Source organism: Theropithecus gelada, chromosome 16 (genome assembly GCF_003255815.1).
Source record: "Theropithecus gelada isolate Dixy chromosome 16, Tgel_1.0, whole genome shotgun sequence".
NCBI classification, from domain to species: Eukaryota; Metazoa; Chordata; class Mammalia; order Primates; family Cercopithecidae; genus Theropithecus; species Theropithecus gelada.
This window is the reverse complement of record NC_037684.1, coordinates 50,273,001-50,287,146: the sequence shown is the minus strand read 5'-3', so window position 1 is coordinate 50,287,146 and position 14,146 is coordinate 50,273,001. Positions and strand designations below refer to the sequence as shown.

Below are 14,146 nucleotides of genomic sequence, written 5' to 3'. Positions count from 1 at the left end.
AGACTGGGTGTCTTTAAATAGCAGTTAGGAACTTTCTGTCCTGAACTGTTCATGGGAGACATTTCCAGCATGCAGGGCTTGGGCGGGAGGTGGGCGCCGCATCCTGGAAGGAGGAGATGCGGGACCCAGGCGGGGGCCTGTGCAGGGCAGGCTGGTGCTTCCCGCGCGCAGGGGCCGCGCTCACCTTCCAGATGCTCGCCTCCTTGCCGTACACCACGGCCATGTTGCTGGCCTTGCCGCCTTTGATGAGCTGCTTCTCCGTCTCGTTGAGCTCCTCGGACACGAAGCCCATGAAGGAGTTGTCCGGGGTGTGAGCTGCAGCCGGAGTATGCAAAAGGAACGGAGTCACCAAACAACCAATGGCAGCCCCAGGCCTCCCTGGACTGCCCCGCCCAAGAGGTCCTCTTTTGGCAGGGGTGGGAAAGGGGGCGGGGCGTAGGAGTGCGGGCCGGAGAGCCCTGGCCTGGGAGCCCCCTTCCCAGAGACTGCCACAAAGCTCAGAGCAGAAGGAAACCCAGGCCTGGCATAGTGGCTCACGCCTATAATCCCAGCACTTTGGGAGGCCGAGGCGGGAGGATCCCTTGAGCCCAGGAGTTTGAAATCACCCTCGGCAACGAAGTGAGACCCTGTCTCTATTTAAAAATAGAAAAATTAGCCAGGCATGGTGGCACGCGCCTGTAGTCCCAGACACTCGAGAGGCTGAGGTGGGAGAATCGCTTGGGCCCACTAGTTCAAGGCTGCAGTGAGCTTTGATCGCACCGCTGCACTCCAGCCCGGGCAACAGAGTGAGACCCTGTGCAAGAAGGAGAAAGAAGGAGAAGAAGAAGACGAAGACAAAGACGGAGACGGAGGAGGAGGAGGGGGAGGGGGAGGGGGAGGGGGAGGGAGAGGGGGAGGAGGAGGAGGAGGAGGAAAAAAGAAGGAGGAGGAGAAAGAAGAGGAGGAGGAGGAAAAAAGGAAGAGGAGAAAGAGGAGGAGGAAGGGGAGGAGGAGGAAGAAGGAAGAAGCACCAGCAGCAGTAGCAGCAGCAGCCTAAGAGGTCATCAAGTCCCCCTGTTTGTTTTCAGATAAGGAAACTGAGGCTGAGGCCCCGGGTGACCCAGCAGGGACTCTGCCCTCCTCACAGTCCCCAGAGCACCAAGCTTCGGCTGCACCTCTGACTCATCTTTCCGCCCTCCACCTGAGCCCATAGGCAGCGTCTGTCATCCCAGGTGGAACTTTCTCCACCTTCTCCATGACTGCACCCCGGCCTAGGCCGTATCAGCTCTCAGTGGGACCACCCTGACAGCTGCCTCCCCATTCCTGTGGCTGTCTTGGTAGAGTCTTTTCTCTGAAATGATACTTTTGAATCTAGGCCCTATCAGGTTCCTCCTCTGCACAAAACCTCATACGCCAAAGTCCACCTGACAATCACCAGGCTCTGCCTCCATTCCTCTCCCACCACACCTTTGACCATCCAGCCCACCCAGAGCCCTGCTGGACGCAACCCCTCTCCATACAGAACTGTGCTCACAGGCCGGTGAGAGGTCTCTCCTGACGCCGGTCACTCATTGTCCCCTTAACAGCTTTATTTTTCATCATAGCACTTACTGACCAGACATTAGACTATATATTTATTTGTTCATGTATAATTGTCAGAATAGGCCGGGTGTGGTGGCTCACGCCTGTAATCCCAGCACTTTGGGAGGCCGAGGCGGGTGGATCACCCGAGGTCAGGAGTTCAAGACCAGCCTGGCCAACATGGCAAAACCCCATCTCTACTAAAAATATAAAAATTAGCCAGGTGTGGTGGCACACTCCTGTCATCCCAGATACTCAGAAGGCTGAGGCACGAGAATCACTTGAACCTGGGACGTGGAGGTTTGAGTGAGCCGAGATCACGCCACTACACTCCTGCCTAGGCAACAGAGCAAGACTCCATCTCCAAAAACAATAATAATAATTGTTAAAATAGAAGCCCCTTGTGGGCAATGGTTCTGTTTTGTTCACTTCTGTGCCCCCAGCACCTGAAACAGAGCCTGGGCTGGCTGAATGAATGCTGGACAAAGATGGGTGAGACAGGGGAGACAGCCTCCCATTCCCACCTCCAAGCATTGTCCCTGCTGCTGTCCCCTCAGCCTGCACTGCCCTCCTCCCTTTGTCTTGGATGAGGAAATTCTACTCAGCCTTCAGGGCCCCTCTCACACAACACCTCTTCCTGGAAGCCTTCTCGGGGGTGGACTGTGCCTCCCTTTGTGGCCCCATCTGCGGCAGTTAGGTCTCTGTCAAAGCAGGGATCGCCCCGGGACTTCCTTGCCATTTGACTTATTTATTCCCAGGAACCCACGCACCAGGGCCAGGGAACGTGTTTGATCTCGTGCTCCAATTCCATGGCCATGTGTGGAGCGCAGTGATTGCTAAAGTTCTGTCTGCCAGGGAGGGGTTAACAGGAACATGAGAGCTGCGAATCTGCAAGACACACAAGCCCTGCTTTCTGCGCACTAGGATCCCGAATAAACCATTTATTGAATCCAGTGATATTTAATCTACCTTCCTGCATGGAAGGGGCTATGGTGAGCGAGCAGTCTGGGAGCAGCCACCCAGCCTTGATTTCCCACAACAGCCTTGATTCTAAATACCCTAGTTCTTCATTTTGAATGCACATTCCCCACATTTTAATGTTTCTCCAATTGGGATGCATGTTTTAATCAAATGCGTAGATCTACTGTAGTATTTCCACCCACCCCTCAAGGCCCACAAGATGTAGTAACCGACATCTGGTACAGCTTAGAAGAGATGACGGTTTCCTGTGTAAGTGCCCGCAAAGCTCACAGATTCTTGGGCCTGAAAATCCAGCTACAGAACCAACCATTCTCTCCTCTAGAGCTTCAGGAGGGTCAGGAGGAGCCCTGGAGGCCTGGAGTTCTTTCTGTGGGTGGTCAGGGTCAGGACAGCTCTCCATCTGAGGAGGCTCTGTCCACGCCAGGCAAAGCAGCCCCTGCCCGCCCCTGTTTACCTGTCCAGCACCCATCTTCCCCCTCCCCTCTGGCTCCTACAAAGCTGCCACCCAGCCCTCTCTCCCATTTCCACCACTCTCTAAAGCTGAAGAATCCTGCACTAAACTGCCTTCATTCCACCAACCCCACCAGAAGGGACACATTTAGAACACGATTAGCTAAGCCAGTCGGAGGGGAACAGGGAAGTATGGCAACCAATTAAAATAACAGGGACCATTAAGCCAAGAGCTCCTGGGGGCAGAGCAAGGGTAAGGCCAGGAGAGGCAGCAGCTCCCCCAGTTAGCTCCCTGGGGAAATCAGTCAGCTAGATGGGAACAGGCCTGCTCCTGATTTCCTTCCTGGACTCTGAGCCATTAAAACTGGCCAGCCTCCCTCTTCCCTTTTGTCCCCACTTTCTTCGATTTATTCAATCAATTAATGTTCTCTGAGGATCTAGGTTGGCTCCAGAGAGATTAAGATAAACCAATTAGTGGCCCCTTTTTGAGTGGTTCATGATCTATCAGGGAAAAGCAATGTATAAGCAAATAACTCTAGCATACTTCAATATATGCTTTAACAGAGTTAAGTTTAAGAATTATAAAAATAGAGGTAAAGAGGCAATACATTCTGCCTGGAGTGGATGAGGGGATCAGTGAAAGTGATGGTAAAAAGAGGAGACATTTGACTTGAGGTTTTGAAGGATGAGTAGGAGTTTGCCAGGTCTAGAAATCTACATCCAGTGGGCTCCATCCTGGGACAAGTCCTCATTTTCTCACTGCAGGACATTGCAGAAGCCTCTTAACCCATTTCTGCTTCCCCCTCCTACCTGCTCCATCATCTTTGGCCACCTGCAGTCCGACAGGATAATATGCCTCAATAAAGATGTTTCTCCGGCCGGGCACAGTGGCTCACGCCTGTCATCCCAGCACTTTGGGAGACCGAGGCAGGTGGATCACCTGAGCTCAGGAGTTCCAGACCAGCCTGGGCAACAAGGTAAAACCCTCTCTCTACTAAAAATACAAAAATTAGCCGGGCAAGGTGGCGTGTGCCTGTGGTCTCAGCTACTCCAAAGGCTATGCACAAGAATCGCTTGAACCCAGGAGGTGGAAGTTGCAGGGAGCCAAGATCGCACCACTGCACTCCAGCCTGAGCGACAGAGTAAGACTCTGTCTCAGAAAGAAAAAAAAAAAAAAAAAAAAAGGCCAGGTGCGGTGGCTCACGCCTGTCATCCCAGCACTTTGGGAGACCGAGGCGGGCGGATCACGAGGTCACGAGATCTAGACCATCCTGGCTAACACGGTGAAATCCCATCTCTACTAAAAATACAAAAAATTAGCCAGGTGAGGTGGCGGGCACCTGTAGTCCCAGCTACTTGGGAGGCTGAGGCAGGAGAATCGCTTGAACCTGGGAGGCAGAGGTTGCAGTGAGCCAAGATCATGCCACTGCACTCCAGCCTGGAGGACAGAGTCAGACTCTGTATCAAAAAAAAAAAAAAAAAAAAAAAAAAGTTTCTTCATGACATTCTCTAGTTGAAGAACCTTTAGTGGTCCTCCAACGTGAACTCAGGAACCTTGGCTAAAAGACCCCACTCCTTGGTGCCCTGATCCTCCATGCTCCTCTTACCAGCCTCCAATCTGACTGCTTCCCTTCTTTTTCTCTTTTCCTCTCTTTTTTTTTTTTTTTTTCCCCTGAGACGGAATCTTGCTCTGTTGCCCAGGCTGGAGTGCAGTGGTGCCATCTCAGCTCACTGCAATCTCCACCTCCCGGGTTCAAGCGATTCTCCTGCCTCAGCCTCTTGAGTAGCTGAAATTACAGGCACCCACCACCTCGCCCAGCTAATTTTTGTATTTTTAGTAGAGATGGGGTTTCACCATGTTGGCCAGGCTGGTCTCGAACTTCTGACCTCATGATCTGCCCGCCTTAGTCTACCAAAGTGCTGAGATTACAGGTGTTAGCCCCATGCCTGGCCTGACTGTTTCCCTTCTAAGTGATCTAATTACCCAAGCCTCTCATCTCCGTAGCTTTTCCTCTTCCACAGCCCAGAGCAACACCATTTCCTCCCCACCTCTATTTCCACTCCCCATTTCCTTTCCCTCCAGAAATCTGCTCCCTGTGCTTGCTCTACCCCAAGCACTTTTCTGCTGGGAGGACAGTGAGAAGTCTAATGCAACCTTGAAATAGGCCCTGCAGGAGTCTGGTCCCGACTGAGCTGTGTGACCTCAGGCTGCATGCTCTACCTCTCTGGGCCTTGGTTTTCTCATCTGGACTGCGTGGGCCCCAGGAACCTTCCCACTTTCCCAACCTTCTGCAATTCAATGATGCCATTACTTATTTATTCAAAAATCACATCTGCCCCAGTACAGCCTAGAGTCTAGAGAATCAGAAAAAAAAAAAAAAAGAATAGTCCAAGCACCCACAAGAGATGCCATGAATTTGACAGGCTAAATACAAATCATATACTTTACTCACAAGCAAGTCCCTCAGGACTCCACTCAGAGTCTGTGGCGCTCTTAATTTAATAGATGCAATCCTAACAAGGGTGCTTATCTAGCCTTCTGGCCCAGAGCCTTCAAAGAGCCACACGCAAGATGCCGCTGGAGGCAGATGTACTGACAACAATTAAAAGTGACAGCCAAGAGCCTCCCACTAAGGTGGAAGAGCGCAGCGCGAAGCAGACACGAGGAGGGGACACAGCTCCGCGCCTCTGCCGTCCAGAAGAGCAGGCCCATGCACCTGGGTGGGAGGCAGAGAACTGACCCTGAGATGTCAAGAAAAAGTGAAATTGTTTTCAGTGAGCTGCGTTTAACAGGATAGGTCAGTTGTATATACATTTTAGAGTATCATTAAAAACAGCTGAAACCCAGGCACGGTGGCTTGCGCCTGTAATCCCAGCAGTTTGGGAGGCCTACGTGGGCCGATCGCTTGAGCCCAGGAATTCAAGACCAGCCCGGGCAACCTGGTGAAACCCTTTCTCTACAAAAAATATAAAAATTAGCTGGGCATGGTGGCGGATGCCTGTAATGCCAGCTACTTGGGAGGCTGAGGCAGGAGGATCACTTGAGCCCAGGAGGTCGAGGCTGCAGTGAGCCGAGGAGATCACATCACTGCACTCCAACCTGGGCAATAGAGCCAGATCCTGTCTCAAAAAACAAACAAACAAATAGCTGAAGCCCAGCTCCACTCACGTTCCTTGCCTAGAGCCCTGGCAGCCAAGTCCACTCCTGCATTTCTGGAACCTTCCAGTTCTTCCCGCATCCCTCTTTACTGCATCTGTTCCCTCTGCCTGCCTGCTCCTTTCCACCCAGGGAAGTTCTCCAACCTACTCTGGGGATGCCTGTCTTTCTGGGAGGCCACGGAGTCCCCTGTGTTCTGGAACTGTGTGCCCAACCGCCCTCCTGGAGGGTGAAGGCTACGTCTGCTGGAGTCAGGGAGGTCACCCCGCCCTGGACATCCCCTCCATGCTTCCTGCTCCCCAAATAGCACCAGAAGCTTCCTTCCTGGTTCATACACTTACGGAGAAGGAGAAGGCGATGCTTGCTGGGTCCCACCACCCCACTGGCTGGAGAAGGAAAGAGAGGGAGGAGCAAGACCCTGGCCGCCTCTCGAGCCACCTCTGAGAACCACAAGGAGGACCTCCTGACCCTGACCCCACCCCCACCCGGTGGGGCACTCACGAAACATGGTCATGAACTGCTTGGGGTTGAGGTTCCAGTAGCCCCAGTTGGTCCGGTAGCCATGCAGCGTGGCGTACTCCTCGTGGTTGTATGCAGGTTCCGTCCCGAAGGTGTCGATGACCCTGATTCGGCACCTGCCCCGCCAGGGACCGGGAACCAGGGTCAGTAACCTCCCTACGTGTCCCTGGGCTGGAGTTGCCCCAGCCACGAGCACTGTCACCAACCAGTGGCGGGGTCAGAGTAGCACAGTGTGTGTTAGCACTTGGACTAGGACACTGCCTCACTGTGTGACCACAGGCAAGTGCCTTCACTTCTCTGTGCTGCCTCATCTGTCAAGTGGGAAAAACAACAGCCCAATTGTCTCAGGGTTGTAGGGAGGCTCCTGGCCCACGGTCCGTGGTTAGCACTCAGGAACTGTCGCCATTACTGCCACCCAGAAGGGAGGCACTGTTTGGAGAGGGGGCCCTCTCTGTTGTCCCCCAGGTCCTCTATACAATTTGCACCTGCCTGGGTCGGGAGTCCATAGCCCCTCTGCTCAGGAGCCTGACACCCCTGGATGTGCCCGGTCTATAGGGCCAGGATGCAACAGGCAGGGTCCCAGGCACTGCCCATGGGCTGTCTTTGGGTGGCAGCACTTCTGAGGCTCCTCTGCAAGGCTGGTCCCAGCCGGGGTGGACCCTGCAGCTGGGCAGAGGCTCTGCTCCACAGGGTTCTTCTCCCTCTGCTGCCTCCAGCGGTGGAGGCCCAAGTTCAAAACAGAGGGGGCTTGTTCCTATAGATCCGCCAACCGCAGGGCCAGACGAACTCCGAGGCCACTCTCAATGGGCCACAGCCCCAGAGCCACACCCTCTGCCCACCCTACCCCTTGGAAGGGGCACCTGAAAAAAAGCACCAAGACTCAGAGGCCCTGCAAGGAGCTCCTCACCCCAGCGTCCTTCCTGGTGACCCAGAATTGTCTGCAGAGTGCTGAGGTCGGCACTTTTCCCCCAGGGAAGGGGCCTGGGGTGGGAGAGAGCGCCCAGTGCATAGAGAACGCGCATTAATAATAAAAGCAATAACACTGCCTGTCACTTTTTTCCCTAATAAAATCATGTGGGATCGTCAATGGGACTGGAGCACACGTAATAAATAGCAGGGCTCTCTGTGCTAAATTAAGCCCCACATCCCGCTGGCTGCAGTGAGACAGGGAGTGATGGCCTTGGCCTTCCTCCAGACGGAGAGAGGGTGGGGTGGAGGAAGAGGGGAGTGCTGAGCAACTCTCCCCACCCCAAGGTCCCCACAGCAGGGTCACAGCCCTGGTTACTGTCCCGTTCCCTTGTACCCCTCTCCACTTCCTCAGCCCCACTCCATGTAGATTACCCTGGTCCCCTGCCCCCAGCCTCAAAGCAGCAGAGGGGTGATGGAGCAACTCCCTGGGTGGTTTATTAATTATCATTGTGTTAGCCGGGAGGCAGACATGGAAGTGGCAGGGGAGGGAAGGGAAGGGGAGGGGAGAGAAGGGGAGGGGGAAGGGGGGAGGGAAGGGGAAGGAGGAGGGGGAATGGGGGGAGAGTGGAATGGGGGAAGGGAAGGGAGGGGGTGGGGAGAGAAGGGGGGAGGGGCAAGGGACGGGGAAGGGGAGAGGAGGGTGGAATGGAGGAAGGGGAGGGGAGGGTGGAATGGGGGAAGGGGAGGGGAGGGAAGGGGGAGGGGGAATGCGGGAGAGTGGAATGGAGAAAGGGGAATGGGGGAAGGGGAGGGGAGGGGCTGGGGGAGATGAGGGGGAGGGGGAAGGGAGGAGAGATGGGGGAGGAGAGGGGGGAAGGGGAGGGGAGGGCGGAGGGCAGGATGCAGGACAGTATGTTCTCCCACTTGGGCCCAGCTGGCCAAGTGGGGACATGGGGGCAGGGTGTGAAGGAGGAGCTTTCTCCCCTGGCATGCAGGTCACGTGCCCACCCTCTGGCCGCCCTCTCACCGGTACTTCTTGAAGGAGAGTCCCATGTGCTGCTTCATCTGCTGCAGGCCGTGGTAGTCGGTGTAGATGAGGTCGAAGGGCAGGGGCATGGTGAGCGGGCAGCTCCCCCGGCCTGGCGGCACCCCTAAGTTACTGAGAGAAGAGCCCTTCAGAGTCTGGGCCCCAAGACCCACCTGCCCAACCAGCCGCCCCAGTTCCTTAGAGCCCAGGATGAACGGCAAAAGTGCAGAGAGCTTAGCACAGACTCTCAGACAGGAAGTGAGCAGGATGGCCCTGTACAGTAGCGTAGGTTTTTCACTGCACAAGGCAATCCAGCGAGGGGCAGGTGGGACTGAGGTCAGTGTGGGCTCCCGTGCACCCAGCCTGGGCTACCTGCCGGGAAGAAGGGGCACTTTTTGTCATTGCCACAAATGTGCTCCCGCAGGGCTGTGGCTACCCAGAGAGGGAGCCTTTCTCTAACTCTCACAAATCCCATGGATGCTGGCTGCAGTCCTCAAGCTCAGCTATGTGTTTGTCTGGATGAGGGCCCCAAACCTCCTGCCTCAGAAAAGTGCAGTCTTGCAGGAGTGACCGAGCTCCTGGCGCCCAGGTTGGCTGAGGCCACAAGCTCCTGCAGGCCACTGGTCACCTGTTTCCCACTCCGGGCACCGCACGGGACCTGCCTGCCCTCACCTGCCGGGTCATTTACACACAGGTTTTCATCTGGGACAAGGTTGCCTCTGGTGACCTGGAAGACGCAGCTTGGTCAGAGAAGGGATGGTGCCCCTCTGCCATCTGGCATCCCATGTGGCTGGAGCTGCTGGGTCATCTCCTCCTGCTGGCCCCCCAGGTCCCCGGCTCCAGGAGCATGGACAGGAGGACATGGAAGGACATGACCACACCCCATGGCTTCCTCTAGAATCCCCACATCTGCTCAGTCTGCCTCCCTGGGGAAGGGTTCAAAGCCCCCTGTCCCGGCAGCCACAGCTGCCATTTTAAACTCCTCTGCCCACAACCCCCCTGCCAGCATCCGTACAAACCAGCTCCTCCCTCCAGGAGCCCCTGCTTATTCCAACTCTACAGCCTCGGTGTCTCCCCTGCAGGGAATGATGAGGCATCCGGTCACTTGTTCATTCAGTTAAGTCTACGCTGAGCCCGAGTCAGGTGGGATGCGCCGTCCTCCACAGAGACGGTCCTTCCACATTCCCTTCCCCACTCCACCAGAGGAGGACGCCCGGGAGCTCAGAATGCATGCAGAACCCGGTCAGGCACCTGCTTCCCCAAACACCCGCTCCCCACCGGGTCCTCAAGATAATTCTCTTTAACAAATGTTTCTTGAGTGCACGCACGTGGGGTGCCAGGCCCTGTGCCCACATCATGAACTCAGAGACACGTGGGATGTGGCCCCAGCCCCAGGAGCACGAGCCATGTGAGGTGTGTACGCCTAGGGGTGCTGGAGCGGAGATCTGAACATCTGAACAGCATGTGCTGAGGCACAGTGGAGGTGTCCTGAGGAGGGGCCCACTGGTGGAGGGATGGGCAGAGAAGGCCACGTGCCCTGTCTTCATCTTTCTCTCTCAACAGCTCTTGGTGGACGCGTCACCTCATGGAGCTGGATGTAACTGTCCTTTGCTCCCAACCCAGATTGGGAAGCAGCCAGGCCATCGGGCCCCATCTCCCGGGGATGCAGACCTCCCCAGGATTCGGGGTTCAGGTGCCAGCTCTGTAAGAGACCTAGGATACCTCCTACTAGGGAGGCCCTTCAGGGACCCACATGATAAGCAGAGTCAGGCTGGGGAGGTGATGAGCTTTGACAAGGTCACCTGCTCATTAATGGCAAGGGACCAGGATTGATCAGTTTCCTGGGCTGTGTCTGGGCTCCTTGAAACCATTCACGCCAGGTGGAAAAGTACCGGCCCGAAAGGTGCATGCTCGTTTTGCGCATGCTCAGAAGCTCGGGGAGGGGACTGTGCACACCACCCGTTAGCACACCGTCCAAAGTGGCACCGTGTCAGTGATGTTTCTGGTGACTTGCCGACAGCGCTGTGATGGAAAGAGGTGGGGAGAAGCTGCCAGCAGAGGGACTAAGCCATCAGAGGTCAGCCTTACCCTGCAGAGAAAGGCAGCAAGAGGGGAGGCGCTTTCTCTGGGCCTTGCCCCCCACTTCCAGCTGGTACCCCCACCAGCCTCTTGCGCTGTCCCCACACTGGCTTCCCCGCCATGTCAGAACCTTTGCTGCTAAGTGTGAGAGGGGAATGTGAAAACCTAATAACTGTTTCCTCCTCATTTCTTGTCTATAAACTTAAAAATGGCCACGGGCTCCTCCCCCATCCCTCCAACCTTCCCGTCTTCCCCTCTTTCCAACCCAGACCGCCTGCCACACGGGATTCTCTGATCCACGGCTTCTAAGGCAGTGCCTCCCTCTTCAGCTTTTTGGTTGAAATACCCAGAAAGCAAAGGAGAAGGAGCACAGGCCCCAGGGGTCTGGAGCCATCACAGGCAGCAGCTCCCACAACCTGGAGACTTCATGAAATATTTGGTGGTACGTTTAAGTGTCGAACAAATTCTGCATTCACTCTGCAAGATACCCCTGTTGTTTTCTGTGAAGCATGGACTTTCTCACTCCCAAAACTCCTCCAGTAAAACTGATGCCCCAGAAAGAAGCTTCATTTTTTTTTGCCCTGGGGCTCCAGAAGTCCCCTCTTCCTCACCTCCCCAACCCAATTGAGAACCACACACAAAAGGACACAAAGATGCTCCCTCTATCCTCTTCCTTGCAGAAACCAGGAAGGGGGTGGCTGCTCCTCCCACATGGAATCTGGGTCTAGTAAAATTAAGACAATCCTGAAAATACAAACCGTAGGTGGGTCTAGGAGCTGCTACCTGCACCAGGAACATGACTGGTTTCCCTACAGATCTCTGGTTGGTTTCCAGGCAACATGTTATCTCTCTGTCCTGGGAGCTTCCTTTTGTTGCCCCATCACTGACCACACCCCTGACCCTAGTCCCAGACACCGGGGCCACTGAGAGGACAGAGGGGTTGTAGCACTTCACAGCCCTCTCCTGGGAGACCGCCACGCTGTGGTTCTAAGGCGAGTCCATCATCCTCGCCATCTTCAAGGCTAACATTTTGGACACAGGCATCATTCTATGTGCTTTCAACTTACTGATGCATCAGTTCCTTTCATCTTAGCAACTACCCTACCAGATCAGACCCATTCTCATCCTGTTCCCATCTTTACAGATGAGGAAACAGAGAGTCTGAGTAACTTACCTAAGGATACACAGCCAGGAAGGAGCAGAGCTGGGATCAGAGTCTTTCTACAATGGAAACTTGGTCACATCTCCCCAGCGTCCTGACCCTGTCTGAGGCTTCCCACTGCCTCTGAGCCAGGACTTCCAGGATGCTTCCCCACCTAACCCCTGTGGAAGCAACAGCTGCAGCCCCTGTACCACACCCTGTGCCCCCCAGGGTCTGCAGCAGCCTCTCCAGCACAGGCCCACTGGGTGTGCATGGAGGGAGCAAGGGAGTGGGCAGAAGGTGGACCCCCACTGAGCCCCACCTTATGCAGGACCCACTTGGGCAGTCAGTCCTCACCCCACGAAGCATCAGCCCTAAACCTTCGCGCCCAGGTCCAGAGCCAGGCAGGAGCAGGGGCACCTTGCTGAGCAATTGCTTCCCCCATGCACACCCCGCTCAGTGTGAAGTCAAAGTCTTGACTAAACCAGAAAAAAAGGGAGGAATCTTAACGGATGGGGGAGAAGGAATCTACAATAAGACAGCAGCTGTCACCAGCATGCAACTAAGATAAGTGAGAGTGGACACTTTCTGTCTCTGTCACACGTGAGGCCAAGGGCCGCAGAAATTTCAAGGTGGACCCAGTCAAACCCTCCCCTCTGATCCTACCAAGGTTCTCCTGCGACGGTGCCCTGCTTTCACAGAAACCATTGCCTGGGCCTAGAATACTCTTCTCACCTCCACGTGCTTAACTCAAACATCGCCTCCTCCTCCAGGAAGCCTTACCTGAGACACCCCTCCCACTATGCTCCCTCCATACCTGGGACACACCTCTTCCCACCTGGAGGCCCCTTTGAGGGCAGGGTCAGGCCATCTTTAAAACTCAAGACCAAGGACAGGACCTGACCCACGAAACATCTGCTGTATTCATGAAGCAATAACAAAGCGGTAGATGAGATGACCCTCAGGAATAACTGGTTTCAATGTTTAACAGTTGGCCGAGAAAAGCCTCCCTGGAGAGAGAGTGTGGGTGAGTGAGGGGCCCAGGGGTGAAGGTGCCTCGGCCACTGGCCTTCGGGTCTGGACCTGAGCCCAGTGGCCCTCCACGCGGCTCAAAGGACATCACAGCAGAGGAGGGAGACCAGTCAGCCCGGAGACAGCAGCATCCCCTTCCCAGGAGGAGTTAAGGAGAAGCCCACATGTCCCCAACCCCGGAAAACAAGGATTTTCAATGGAAGGGGAGGACGTCCCTGGAGGTGTCCGCAGCGGCCTCATTGCTCTTGTCAGAAGAAACCTGAGCCTTGTCCCCTGGAGAGCAGAAAGGTCAGCTGCGGGGAGACTAGTTTTATCACTTGTATTTTAAGTTTACTTTTACGGGCAATTTTACGCTAAGTGATTGGCTGGAGCAGTGACATGAATTGAAAACGCCATCCCCCGACAACCTTCAGCCAAAGGTTCCTGGGAGGCTCAGCTGTGCATTTCCACCAATCCTGCTGAATCCGCAAAACGCTCCTGTCCAGACCTTTCTGCACCTCCAAGGCCAAGTCCTCATTTCTCTTGAACTCTCCGGCCAGGGCTGGGTCAAGAGGACGGTTCAGCAGCCCCCACAGATAGGGGTGGGCAGAGGGAGGACCTCAGGGACAGAAGGAACACGAAATGCATCTGCTGCGTACCCCACCGTCTGCCCACTGCCAATAGCCAGTGCTTGGGAAGGACGGGGAAGTTTGCGTGGAATTGCCAAATTGGCTGGTTAGAATATATTTCTGAGTGTCCCCAGGCCAGATGAATAGGAGTCTAAATCCCAAGATGAAAGGGGTAGGGGTAGGGCGGCCAGGGGAATGGAGCATTTCTGCAGGTCACCTGGTTAGAGTTGGCCCCTGCACTGTGCCCAAATTAATCCACCCGGAAAAGCTACCCTCTCGGGGGAGGAAGGAATAGGAAATCATTGTTTAACGGGTAAGGAGTTTCAGTTTTGCAGGAAGAGATCTGGAGATGGATGGTGGCGATGGTTGCACCACAATGTGAATGTGCTTTGCCACTGAACTGTGCCCTTCGAAGTGGTTACAGCAGCACATTTTATGTTATGTGCGTCTTACTATAATTTTTTAAAAAGCCGGCCCGGCACAGTGGCTCACGCCTATAATCCCAGCATTTTAGGTGGCCTAGGTGGGAGGATCGCTTGAGTCCAGCAGTTTGAGACCAGCCTGGACGACATGGCGAAACCCCATCTCTACCAAAAATACAAAAAATTAGCCAGGCATGGTGGCATGTGCCTGTCATTCTAGCTACTCAGGAGGCTGAGGTGGGAGAATCGTTTGAACCCAGG

At 55.0% G+C, this 14,146-nt stretch overlaps 1 protein-coding gene across 4 annotated transcripts in view; it reads right to left on the bottom strand.

The window, feature by feature from the left end:
* MGAT5B (alpha-1,6-mannosylglycoprotein 6-beta-N-acetylglucosaminyltransferase B) overlaps positions 1-14,146 on the bottom strand; it is a 79,645-nt gene that overhangs the window by 17,122 nt on the left and 48,377 nt on the right. For 3 of the 4 annotated variants that reach the window (XM_025362295.1, XM_025362297.1, XM_025362294.1), the window contains 3 exons: positions 8,604-8,735; positions 6,650-6,783; positions 185-315 (listed from right to left, as the gene is read on the bottom strand). In XM_025362295.1, the coding sequence (XP_025218080.1) occupies positions 185-315; positions 6,650-6,783; positions 8,604-8,735 (397 nt within the window). Of the gene's footprint in view, positions 1-178; positions 316-6,649; positions 6,784-8,603; positions 8,736-14,146 lie in introns of all 4 variants that reach the window. The other variant, XM_025362296.1, reaches the window with a different exon arrangement.